The 13267-nt window shown below is 35.4% G+C and overlaps 1 protein-coding gene across 1 annotated transcript in view; it reads right to left on the minus strand.

The window, feature by feature from the left end:
- Window positions 1-13267, minus strand: part of CPNE3 (copine 3) — a 70033-nt gene that overhangs the window by 14055 nt on the left and 42711 nt on the right. The window contains exons 8-10 of the mRNA XM_043974791.1: window positions 10205-10303; window positions 1388-1474; window positions 160-219 (exon numbers count right to left, since the gene is read on the minus strand). Of these exons, the coding sequence (XP_043830726.1) occupies window positions 160-219; window positions 1388-1474; window positions 10205-10303 (246 nt within the window). The remainder of the gene's footprint in view (window positions 1-159; window positions 220-1387; window positions 1475-10204; window positions 10304-13267) is intronic.

Genomic DNA, 13267 nt, shown 5'->3' on the forward strand with positions numbered 1-13267 from the left:
GGGTCTGGGCAGAGCACATTTAATGAATTTATAGAAAATCTGGTCACACATTCAGTTGCAAACAAACAAAAACAGTTGTAAGATAGGCAGTAAAGTCCTTGTATCACAGTCTACCCTATAAAGCCTGGCTCAATATACATTGAAATTTATTTCACGTACGGTAAAATTCAGCTGACATCCTCCCATGATGTAGTCAAGGAATGTGCATTCCACTGTAATCTAAACACAGAGAGTTAAAGTTAAAACCCTCCCTTTGTAAAATACAGAACAAGGAGTTCCATTCACTTATGTTTTGAAGAGGACATAAATTAATCTTGCTGAGCCAAAATGAATAAAGGTAAAATGTAAATAGATGCAAATTAGTGCTAAATTCTAGTCTAAAATGCCTCTGCTTCACTAGTTCCTCTATCCCTTAATTTACACCTCCTTTCAAATACATGGGAATAAAGACTCATGTTACAGTATTTGAAAAGCTAATCCATTTCACCTTACTTTCTTTGCCAACTCCCCAGTAAAACACAAAATTTAACACCACACCAACTTACGCCATTCTAGTTGGATTTTAGCACACAAAGTCAGTCCTCTGCTTATCAGTCCCTCAAGCATTTCTTATTCCACTGAAAGACTGTCTAACACTAATGGTGGCTGGCACCTTAGCTCAATATCCCAAGGATATTCTAGGTGGGATTACATGTAATGGTTACATTCTACTTTTAATGTAATAATCTTACTTAAAGAGGCATCACCAACTGTCAGGACAGGAATGTCACCTCAACCAAAAATGGGGAAAAGTCAAGAATTAATTTTAGGAATTTAACAGTATGTAAGGTAACAAAGCTTTCTTTGTAGTTTTTACATCCATATCAATCAGGAAACAATTCTTTTATATAATAAGAAGTCTCAGAAACACATAGCCTGAAAAAAAAAGTATTTTCCCTCCTCATATTATAACCATTATTAAGTCTTCTCATCTTGGAAAAATTAACAGGATGGACAAAACTGGGTCAGGCTATTTACACTCCAACAAGCTTGGAAAATGCCAGGTCATCAGGCATTGTGTGTAGGGATGGTAGGGCATAGCTTTTGTCTCCCTTCTGATGGAAAAGTACCAAATTCATAAATGTATCCCACAGGCATCTAGGAAAATGCCCCAATGCTTTCTGAGATGTTTTGACCTTTGAAGTAAACATGCCATTTAAAAGATTTTGTTGCAACTCACTATTCCCTATTCCTCTCTGCTCCCTGAAGATCTCAAAACACAAAGTTAAATTTCTGGAATGTCTGGAAGTCAAAGATTTAGGTATTTCCTGAGCATGTTGGCTCAGGAAATAGGGACAACCCTGCAAATTGATTTCAAATTAAAGCAATTAGACCAACCAGCACTGACCTCACAATGTTTCACACTGACAATACCAGAATTTTTGTAGCTTTTCTTCTTCAGCCTCTTCTTTTCATTTATGCATTCAAATTCAACCTAGAGGAATTGGAAGATAAATGTAAACTACAAAAAAATTCCATTATCCCATCAGAAGTCCTGGTATTGATATATTCCCTCCCTCAACATCATCTCTGTTATTCCTATACCAAAATCTCCTAAGCCCAAAATAGATTTATTTATTCGTTAAGTATGCAAAATATCACTAACAGTTAATTTTCCTATAATTGGCACAGGCCTAATATTGGCTTTACCTTAGAACAGGATAATCCTTACTCTTCCAGGCAAAGAACAAGATGAGTTACTTAGAAAAAGAAACATGTGACTATTAGAGAACTAAGGAACACTAAAACTACCTCTACCAAATAGCACAACTTCCTTCAAGACCTTTTTTTGTAAATTACCAAATGCTTTCATTACAAATAGAGCAAATCTTTCTATCATATAAGGGTATATTACATGTCATCTATAACCTGATAATTCTGTTATCCTACATTCTACTTTTGTATTCTCTCTTTAGACAGACTTCCTCTGTCCATCTGTCAAAAGTCCTTTCTATCCATCAAGACTTACCTCATCTGTAGTCTTTCCTTTGTGATCCAACCCTCTGAAATCCCATAGCATTTAGAGTCCCTGTCAAGGATCAGCAAACTATTGCCAAAGGACAAATCCAGCCTCAGTCTGCTTTTTGGACTACTCAAGCCAAGAATGATTTTTGTATTTTAAAATACAATAAAACTTGTAAAATATATTTTTAAAAAGACATTTAAAATTTAAAACTTTTTTTAACTTAAAGGCCTTATGAAAGTAAGCAGTTGGCTGGATTTAGTCTTCAAGCCTCTATATCATACAATTTAGAGCTTAATTACATGCGATGCTGAATGATTCTTATCTCATCCCCACCTTACATGCCCATTAGTAAAACATAAACTCCTTGAAAGTAAGAATTTTCACTTTTGTCTCTGTGTACTTGGCACTTGATGTAATGCCTATGACATAGTTGCTGCCAAATAAATACTTATTGAAGGAATGAAATAATTAATTAATTAATCAATCAATCAATTAATTAATTGATCAGTTAATTATTTAATTAATTAAATGTTTGATTGATCTGGGTTAATCTTATCTTTCCAACTAAACTATAAATTACTTAAGGTCAGAGACTACGTCTTTTGCTTCTGCTCACTGTTCCCATTGTGAGCACAACTAAATTCAAAGCATTATTCTAGCCAAAGAAAATAAGTAAAAGAGTCTCTTCCCACTAGGAGTTTTATATAAAATGTGATAACTGATTATAGGTCAGTGGAAATATCCATCGAGATTTGAGTAACATGACTCCTTCAGATTTCTTCTCTGCACTAATGAAGATCTAGCTATAATCAGAAGGCTAAGAAATGAACAAAAATAATGAAACTGTTTATGATAAGTACCATGAAAGAACTATAGGGATAAAGTGGGTAAGACGCAGAAGATACCACACCCTTTGGATAATGAGGTAAGACTTCTTAAGGGAAATTACATTTGGAATGGATAAGATGTTGACATTTAGAGATTATGAATAAGAAGTACTAGATAGAGAGAACAGAATAAACAAAGGTATAGAAGCAGGATGTGCATGTCAAGTTCAGGAAACAGAATAGTCTAGTTTAGCTGATAAACACTGTATGTGGAGGTCAAAGGATATGAACAGGTAGCTTTTTGTTTGGGATTTTTTAAACTTTTTATTTTTAAATAGTATTTTTTTAATTACACAAAAAGACAATTTTCAACATTCATTTTTATAAGATTGAGTTCCAAATTTTTCTCTCTCTCTCTCCTTTCCTCCCTACTCCCCAAGACAGCAAGTAATCTGATATAAGTTATTCATGTGTAATCATGTAAAAACATTTACACATTAGTTATGTTGTGAAAGAAAAAACAGAACAAAAGGAAAAAACATGAAAAGAAAAAAGAAAGTGAAAATAATATGCTTCAATATGCATTCAGACTCCATCAGCTCTTTCTCTGAATGTGGATAGATTTCCATCATGAGTCTTTTGGAATTGTCTTGGATCATTGCATTGTTAAGGAGAGCTAATGAATAGGCAGTTTTCAGAAGAAGAAATCAAATTTAACTATAGTCACATTAAAAAATGCTCTAAATCACTACTGATTAAAAAAATGCAAATTAAAACAATTCTGAGATACCCCTTTATACCTATCAGATTGGCTAACATGAAAAAAAAGGAAAATGACAAATGTTGAATGGGATGAAGGTAAACTGGAACACTGACACACTGGCAGTAGAGTTGTGAATGGTTCCCACCATTCTGGAGAACAATTTGGAAATATGCCCAAAGGGATATAAAACTGTGCATACCTTTTGACCCATCAATACCACTACTAGGGCTGTATCCCAAAGAGATTAAAGAAATGGGAAAAGGACCTATTTGTACACAAAATATTTATGGCAGCTCTTTTTGTGGTGGCAAAGAAATGGAAATTGAAGTGATGTCCATCAGTTGGGGAATGGCTGGATAAGTTGTGGAATAAGATTGTGATGGAATACTATTGTGCTATAAGAAATAATGAGCAGGGGGCGGCTAGGTGGCGCAGTGGATAAAGCACCGGCCCTGGAGTCAGGAGTACCTGAGTTCAAATCTGACCTCAGACACTTAACACTTACTAGCTGTGTGACCCTGGGCAAGTCACTTAACCCCAATTGCCTCACTAAAAACAAACAAACAAACAAAAAAGAAATAATGAGCAGGATGATTTCAGAAAAACCCGGGAAGATTTATATGAACTGAAGCAAAGTGTAAATAAGCAGAACCAGGAGGACATTGTACACAATAATAGCAATATTGTAGGATAATCAGCTGTGAATGACTTAGCTACTCTGATCAAGATAATGATCCAAGACAATTCCAAAGGATCTGCAATGAAAAAACACTATCACCAGAGAGAGAGAACTGATGAACTGAGTGCAAATTGAAGGATATTTCTTTAAAAAGTTCTTTATCTTGTTTTACTTTGTTTGTATTTCTTTTTGCAACATGGCTAATATGGAAAGATGTTTTGTATGACTTCATATGTATAATCAAAGTGCTTGACTTCTCAAGATGGAGAGAGGAGCAAGAGGGAGGGAATTTCGAACTCAAAATTTTAAAAAATAATTGTTGAGGGCAGCTAGATGGCGCAGTGGATAAAGCACCAGCCCTGGATTCAGGAGTACCTGAGTTCAAATCTGGCCTCAGACACTTGACACTTACTAGCTGTGTGACCATGAGCAAGTCAGTTAACCCCCATTGCCTAAATAATAATAATAATAATAATAGTTGAAAAATTACATAATTGGTAAGTATTTAATAATTTTTTAAATTATGTTCTTTTTTTAAAAATTATGTTCTGTCATGTCCAATGCTTTATGACCTTATTTGGGATTTTCTTGGCAAATATACTGGAGCGGTTTGCCATTTCTTTCTCCAGTTCATTTTACACATGAGGAAACTGAGACAAAGAGGATTAAGTGACTTGCCCAGGGTCACACAGCTAGTAAGTGTCTAAGGCCAAATTTGAACTCATTACAATGAGTCTTCCTGACTCCAGGCCCAACACTTTAATCACTGTACTACCTAGCTGCCCTCTGGGAACAAGGACAAAAATAGTCTATATGGAAAACAGTCATAGGAAATGAAGCTGGAAAAGGTGGCGACTCTATGACTACTAAAGCTGCCTTTCCTTCATGGTATTCCTTCCCTTATCTTCCTCATGGTCCACTTTAGGGTCCTCTTCTGCAGTAAATTCCCACTTCTGTCCAACTTGTATTCTTCCAAGAATCTCCCCAACTTCTGGATCAGAGAAATCCTGTTCTACTTCCTCAGCCTCATATCTTCTCTTTTTGTAGTGTGATTTTTTAAAATCTCCCTAGCCTTTTTTTTTCTACATAGGACCCCATTTACTTACTCAAATATACCTAGTGAACAAAACTGCATCCCTTGATAAAACAAACAAACAAAAATAAGTGGGAGGAGACCAGGTTGTCAAGGATCCTGAATATAAATTAAGTCCAAACTCCCAGGCTGAAGACTTTAGGTTTTATTAGATATGCAATGGGAAACAGGTCATGGCTCTAAGCAGGGAAGTGGAAGGACTAGAGCTGTAGTGTAGGATTGAACTAATTGATCTAATAATAATCAATCTACAAACATTGATAAGCACCTACTATGTGGCAATGAACTAGATGCTTGAAATACAAGAATAAAGAATAATACAATCCTGTCTCACAATAAGCTCATATTTTTTAAGTCATCTGCATAGAGAAGATAGTTAAAACAAGGTTTAGACATATGTAGGATGAACTAAAGAGGTAACAGTATAGAGGAAGAAAGATGAGTGAGAATGTAACAATGTCTAAAGGAGGTTATGCTGTTCAATCTTGTCCAACTCTTCATGACCCCATTTGATATTTTCTTGGCAAGGATAATGGAATGGTTTGCCATTTTCTTCTCTAGTTCATTTTACAGATGAGGAAACTGAGGTCAACAGGATTAAGTGACTTGCCCAGAATCACACAGTTAGTATGTGTTTGAAGCCAGATTTTAAGTCTGGAAGATGAGTCTTCCTGACTTCTGGCCCAGAATTTTATCCACTGTGCCATCTAGCTACCCTGAGGGAGGTACTGGAGCCGTAACAAGAATGTCAAGTGACAATCTACAGGTAGTCTTAAAGATTTTGCAACTCAATATGGGTGATAATAAAGAAGGCATAAAAGATGGTACTAAAATTTCAAACCTGAATATAAAAGATGGCACTAAAATTTCTAAGCTGGGGGACTAAAGAATGGCAGTACCATTAGTTTGGTCAGAAAGCTGACTTTGGTTAATTGAGAATTATATATAAGAAGATTACCATTTTCCAGACTTTCAGAATATAACGAAATACACTAAACATTCAGATGATGGCAAAGGAAATTTCATCTTGCCTTCATGGTCTAAAAGGCACTTCAGCATTTTGATTTTACCTCAGGATCATCATTATAAACAGCAATTACCACTAGAGGGTAAATTCCAGAAGTGTCTCTAATAGAGTTCTGGTCACAATAAAATGCTGGATTAAACTGGAGTTTTACTGTATTAGAAAACATAAGCTGCCAAAACTGGATAAAACTGAACATTTTGTCACAGACGACCTGTTTTCCAAAACCAGGTCATGTCCTAATTCTCCAAGATATACATAATAAGCCAGAGTAAATGGCCATGTTCTTGGTAATACATATGAATTTAACTCCTTAATTTGACAAGATTTCTTTGGATTTCCAAGTTAAATTCAGACATTCTCACTTGTTTTCCAATCCATCACTACTTTCTGAAATTTCTTGATCTTTCAATAATCAGTGGTTTTTTATTTTTAGTACTAATAAAGTCTCATTAAATCAAAACTATTTTTGTCATGAACAGGCAGTTTTCTGATGAAGAAACCAAAGCTACCTATTCCCATATGAAAAAACGCTCTAAATTTCTAATGATTAGAGAGATGCAAATTAAAACAACTCTGAGGTACCATCCGACACCTATCAGATTGGCTAAAATGACAAAAAGGGAAAATAATAAATGTTGGAGAAGCTGTGGGAAAATTGGAACACTAATGCATTGTTGGTGGAGCTGTGAACTGATCCAACCATTCTGGAGAGCAATTTGGAATTATGCCCAAAGGGCGATAAAGCTGTGCATACCCTTTGACCCAGCAATACCACTTTGGGGTCTTTTTCCCAAAGAAATCATGGAAGGGGGAAAGGGACCCACATGTACAAAAATATTTATAGCTGCTCTTTACGTGGTGGCAAGGAATTGGAAATTGAGGGAGTGCCCATCAACTGGGGAATGGCTGGACAAGTTGTGGTATACGAATACAATGGAATACTATTGTGCTGTAAGAAATGATGAGCAGGAGGAGTTCAAAGAAACCTGGAGGGTCTTGTGTGAGCTGATGATGAGTGAGATGAGCAGAACCAGAAGAACATTGTACACAGTATCATCAACATTGAGTGTTGATCTACTGTGATGGACTATATTCTTCTCACCGATGCAATGGTACAGAAGAGTTCCAGGGAACTCATGATGGAAGAGGATCTCCAAATCCAAGAAAAAAAAAAAAAGAATTGCGGAGTATAGATGCTGAATGAACCATACTATTTCTTTTGTTTTTGGTGCTGTTGTTTTTTTCTATTTTGAGGTTTTTCATCAGTGCTCTGATTTTTTCTCTTATAACATGACTAATGCAGAAATAGGATTAATGTTATTAGGTGTATATATGTATATATATATATATATATATGTATATATATATATATGTGTGTATATATGTATATATATATATAACCTATATCAGATTACCTACTGTCTAGGGGAGAGGGAAGGGAGGGGAGGGAGGGAGACAAATCTGAAATTGTAAATCTTGTATAAACAAAAGATGAGAACTATCTTTACATGTAACGGAAAAAAAATAAAATACTTTATTAATTTTTTAAAAATGTCAATTAAAAAAAACCAACTATCTTTGTCCTGAGAATTCTCCTATCTACTAAGGTAGGCTCTTGAGATTCATGTTTTGGGGTTTGGTGGAGTGTGGGGGGAATGGAGAGTGAATATAGATCTGAACATGTGTCTCTTTTAAGACTTTTTTTGTTTGATCCTAGTTTTTTAAAAATCCAAAGGTTATAAATGAAACAGCAAAATACTGGCCTTGGACATTCAGCAGGAAATATAACTGCTAATTGTTGTAATATCAAACAACCAATTATTTACAGATATACAACATTACCTCAGATCTGATGATTTCTCACTGATGATAAAAATTCTCAAAAGATTTCTGTGGTATTGCTGGAAGCAGTTTTATATGAAAGAAACTGTTTGAAAAGCTCGAATTCGCAAATATGCAACAACTGATTAAAAGCATATGGTGATGTGACAAAAAAGACCCTATGCCTTTCAGTCTAATGCATTCTACCAGGATCACTTGCGAATGATCACAAACACTGGACTGGCAAAGAACCAATACTCTCCATCACTGGCCACCAAGTAAATGGTATCACATAAAGCCTGACTGGTTCCAAATGATCTTTTTCCTCTTTTGAAAGTACTTCTGCCTTGGTTACTGGTGTCTGAGCCTCAGATAAAGTGACTCAAGATCAAAGGGAAGAAACTGACACCAGAATTTGACTTTTAAAACCAAAACACTCATTCTGTCATTCACAGCCCTGCCAGAGAAGATTTCATATTGGGAAAATCTAACCTCGATATGCTATAAAACTCATTTCCCCAATTACATAGGGGAAGCACTAAAAAGTGCTTTTGTGTGAAAAGGTTTGCCCTGTCAAAAGTTACCTAAAAGTCACCACTCAGTCATAAAGCAGGATACACTAAATAGCCTGGAACTTCTATTACATTGTACTAATATATAATAACATACTACTTTATTATACTAATATAGACTATATTATTTATAGATTGTATTTATAAATTACGTCTGTTGTATATAATTTTATAATATGCCATGATGTACTTTAGTATATAAATGTATGTCTGTTTACATATTATATAACATATAATATATAATTTATTGTGTATACATATATTGTCTATTAATATACTGTATTGTATGTATTGATATATAACATATATTATGTGTTACCATGTAATATATAAGCCAAAGGAACTTCTATATTATTATAGTCATTGTTTTAGGAGCCTATTTCAAATGCAGAAATTATATACAGATTATATACAGATTCCTAAGCAGAATACTATTCATCACTTTCCACTGTTAGAATTTCTAGCTTCCTTCAAAGCTCGTTTCAGGTATTAGCTCTTACCAAGGCCTTTTCTTATTACCCTTAATTAATTAATAACTAGTGTCTATTATCTTGAATATAGTTTGCATTGTCTTATCTGCGGACCTACTGTTTCCCCCAATAAAATCTAAACTCCTCAAAGGCAAGCATTATTCTCTTTTTGTCTGTGGATCCTCAGTGCCTAACACAGTTACTGTATGGTAGCAGGCATCTAATATAAATATTCACAGAATAGATCAGGGGACTAGAAAGGTAACTTGCCCTTCACGTTTATCCCATTCAAATCAGAAAAGTAAGCAATAGGTTAGTGAGAGAATCAATGCTGCATTATGTTCTACCAAGGAAGCACAACCCACTTTATTTAGAAAGTATTAGGAGCTGTGTTGGATCAAATACACATTTGTTTCAGGAACAGCTTTATAAAAAATTATGCTGAGTTACCACAGAGTGAAATGACCTCAATGGAAATAATCAGAGTGGAGTAAAGGTACCCAAATGCTTTTAATGGAATTAGTTGAACCAGATGTCTCTCCTAACAAGGCCTCTCCCTGAGCAAATGCTTCATTTTAGAATCCACAAAGAGCATTGATTCCATCTTTCTCCTGAGAAGGAAAAGACGGAGAGAAAAGCCAAACAGAAGATATAAAGTCTATCTCAAAAGTCAGATTCTAGTGCATTATATAGAAAATGGCATTGAGCTAAAACAACAACAACAAAAATTCTACTAGGCCATAAGAACAATTAGTAGCTGACTAAGAATGACCTCTAAAATTTAAAATAAAGCAAGAAAGCCAACTCACACCTCATGTCCTTTTACTAGACTTAAGTAAGGAAGGTATATGCTGGGTTATCACACTGACAGAAAATCCTAAAGAAAAAACCTTACAAATGAAAAACCAAAATACAAGAGCTCTATGAAAATTCAAAAAGATACTCACAGGAGAATTTCGGGAGGCTTCTTTTAGTTTTGTCATAGTGGTTTGAAAAGTTCCAATGAGATCATGTGACCCATCACTATCATAATCATAACACTCTACCTGTAATTAAACATAATTAAAAATAAAAATCAACATCTCTCTGATTAACAAGGGCATATGGGAATAAAAAGGATCTGATAACACCTACCTTTTACCTCTTAGGATGCCAAAAACTTTTCATTTAGACATTAGAAAAACTTACAAAATCAAAAGGTTTAGAATAGACTCCCTGCCAAATTATTGACACACAGCCTCAACTAGTGGGATAGAGTCTCCATGGAAAAGGCATCTGAATACTCACCTATCTCAAGCATCCAAGATACAAGGAGAAAGAGAGTATAAATAAGTAAAATACTTGGATCACTTTTTGGAAACATATTATCACTGCCCTCTCCCATTAAAAATCTTTTCGAAGACTTGAACAAGTAGCAAAATGAGCTGATTTTTATCTTCTTTCCCATTGTTTCCTAAATTCTCTTGTGGCAGCAACTAAAAAGCCATTACCTCCAAGGAAGGCAGGGTCAAAGCCACAGTGCTCGGGTATTTACATAGACTATACTACTAGACCCTGAGTAATGAACCATTCAACTTCGCTGGCTTTCCCCTAGTGAGACTTGTCTGATATCATTTAGACTGGATAATGCCTGACTAGTGTCACACTGAGAATCCAAACTGTGAAGAGGAAAAGGAAAAAAGTCAGAGAACCAACACTGAAATCACTGAATGAGGTATCTCAGTCAGTTGTCATTTGTTTTTCATCTATGCAGCACAGGCTTGTAAAATTTTTGACAGGGAAGATACTGTGCCTTAGCTTTGGCTTTCATTATCTGCCAGGCTCCAATAGCCAAGGGTATCCGTTTTCTACTTCTTCTGAATATAAGCAAGTCTGCTTATTTTGCATTAAATATAACTCCAAGTTTATAGATTTACTCAGAGTTCTTCCTTCTTTGCCTCACTAAATTCAGAGTAGGAGGAAATGATGAGAGGGCCCATCCTGGCAACAGAAAGAACTGCTCTATAAAAGTAGAGGCAGAGGCAGCTAGGTGGCAAATCGCACAAAGCACCAGCTCTGGAGTTAAGGAAGACCTGAGTTCAAATCTGGCCTCAGACATTTACTACCTGACTGACCCTGGGCAAGTCACTTAACATTGATTGCCTCCAAAAAAGAAAAGAAAAAAAAAGAAAAAGCAACCCCCCCCCCCCCCCCCCCCCCCCGCTTTAGAACATAATCTTAACACAACATTTTCACCCCTAGGCATTAATAAACGCAAGGATGAGAAAGCTGGCCTAGATGATCATTAAGCTCTCTCCTATACTAGTTATTTATTGTATGTCCTGTAATCTATAAAATACTGCCCTTTAGAGCACTGGCCCTGGATTCAGAAGGACCTGAGTTCAAATCCAGCCTCAGATCCTCCTTGACACTTACTAGCTGTGTGACTCTGTGTGACCTGAGTTCAAATCCAGCCTCAGATCCTCCTTGACACTTACTAGCTGTGTGACAACCCCAACTGCCTCACCAAAAAAAGAAAGAAAGAAAGAAAGAAAACAACCAACAGCATATTGGGATAATGGTTCACTGTCCCACCTAGTAATATGTAAATAAATAGTAAATGATATGGGACAGCTAGATGGCGCAGTGGTAAAGCACCGGCCCTGGATTCAGGAGTACCTGAGTTCAAATCCGGCCTCAGACACTTATTAGCTGTGTGACCTTGGGCAAGTCACTTAACCCCCATTGCCCCGCCAAAAAAAAAAAAAACAAACAAAAAAAGAATAGTAAATGATAGCTGATATTCAAATGTCATTCCACAGATGCAGTTATTTGTTTAAACTCAAGAATCCCCACAATTTCTGCTCTTGGGAATACTTCCTTCCTTACTTTTTTTCGGCTTGTTAGAATGCTAAACTAGTCAGACCTCTATCCTGTGGAAGATGTGAAGACACTTTAAAAACATCAGTAGACAAATACCGAATTCCATTCTTTTCCATAAAAATCATAGAATCAAATAATCCTAGTCTATTTAGTACAATTTCCTCTTGATTCCAAGAATCTATAACAGAAAAATTGTATATGTAGTATGTGTATGGGGGAATTGGTTTCATTTCCAGTACAATTGATATAATCACCTAAAGTAAGAGGAAGATAACAGAGGGATATTAATGTGTTAAAAAAAAGTGCAAAAATATGTCTAGTGGTTATAATCTCTTAGGAAATGCCAAGAAGTTCTCTCTGATGGAATTAGAAGGATAGCTTGTCATTGGCTGTCAAAAGATTTGCCACACTCTTAATACCTTTAAAAAGCAATCCAGTTTTACCCCAACATTTCTGTGACCTCTGCTTTACAAGTGTCATTAAGTAATTTTTTTTCTTTTCCTTTTAATTATGGCCATGTATCTTACCAGGAAGTCTTTCATTCCTAAATGTAACCTCCTTGTAGGAGACTAAGAAAACACAGAAAACAAAATGGGAAGCAGCGCATTACAGTTAGAAAGATGCTTCCAACACTTTGGAAACCAAATATTTCCAACATTTTGCCTGCTCTGCTCCACCTATTTCCAACCTCCAAATCTCTACTTTTTTTCTTAAAAGTCTAAAGTGGAAGGAAAATTAATGACTTTAATTCAAACTTCCTGCTTGTCCTAAAAATAAAAAAAGAAATACAGAATAGAACACAATCTTAATTTTTAAAAAACCTTAACAAGTTTTTCATTCTTTTCCAATAGTGGGAACTTTTAGAATTGCATACAACAAAATTTCACATTTGTTAATGTAACATACAAATGCTATTTCACACACAAGCTTTGGGGAAAAAAAGAACTTAAGAAAAATGTTGTAAAAGTTTAGTAATTGCTCATATATTTAGTTTCCCCTAGAGCTTAATTTCTCTCAAAAAAAAATTTTTTTTTAACTGAAGTTTGTGATTACTTGCTATAGACTGTGCATGTGGCACATTCTGATTTCTCTCCCCAGTCAATGCTTTAGCTTTATGTTTGCCTAGCATGTTCTCATTCCAAAGCACT

Source organism: Dromiciops gliroides, chromosome 1, assembly GCF_019393635.1.
Source record: "Dromiciops gliroides isolate mDroGli1 chromosome 1, mDroGli1.pri, whole genome shotgun sequence".
Lineage (NCBI taxonomy): Eukaryota > Metazoa > Chordata > Mammalia > Microbiotheria > Microbiotheriidae > Dromiciops > Dromiciops gliroides.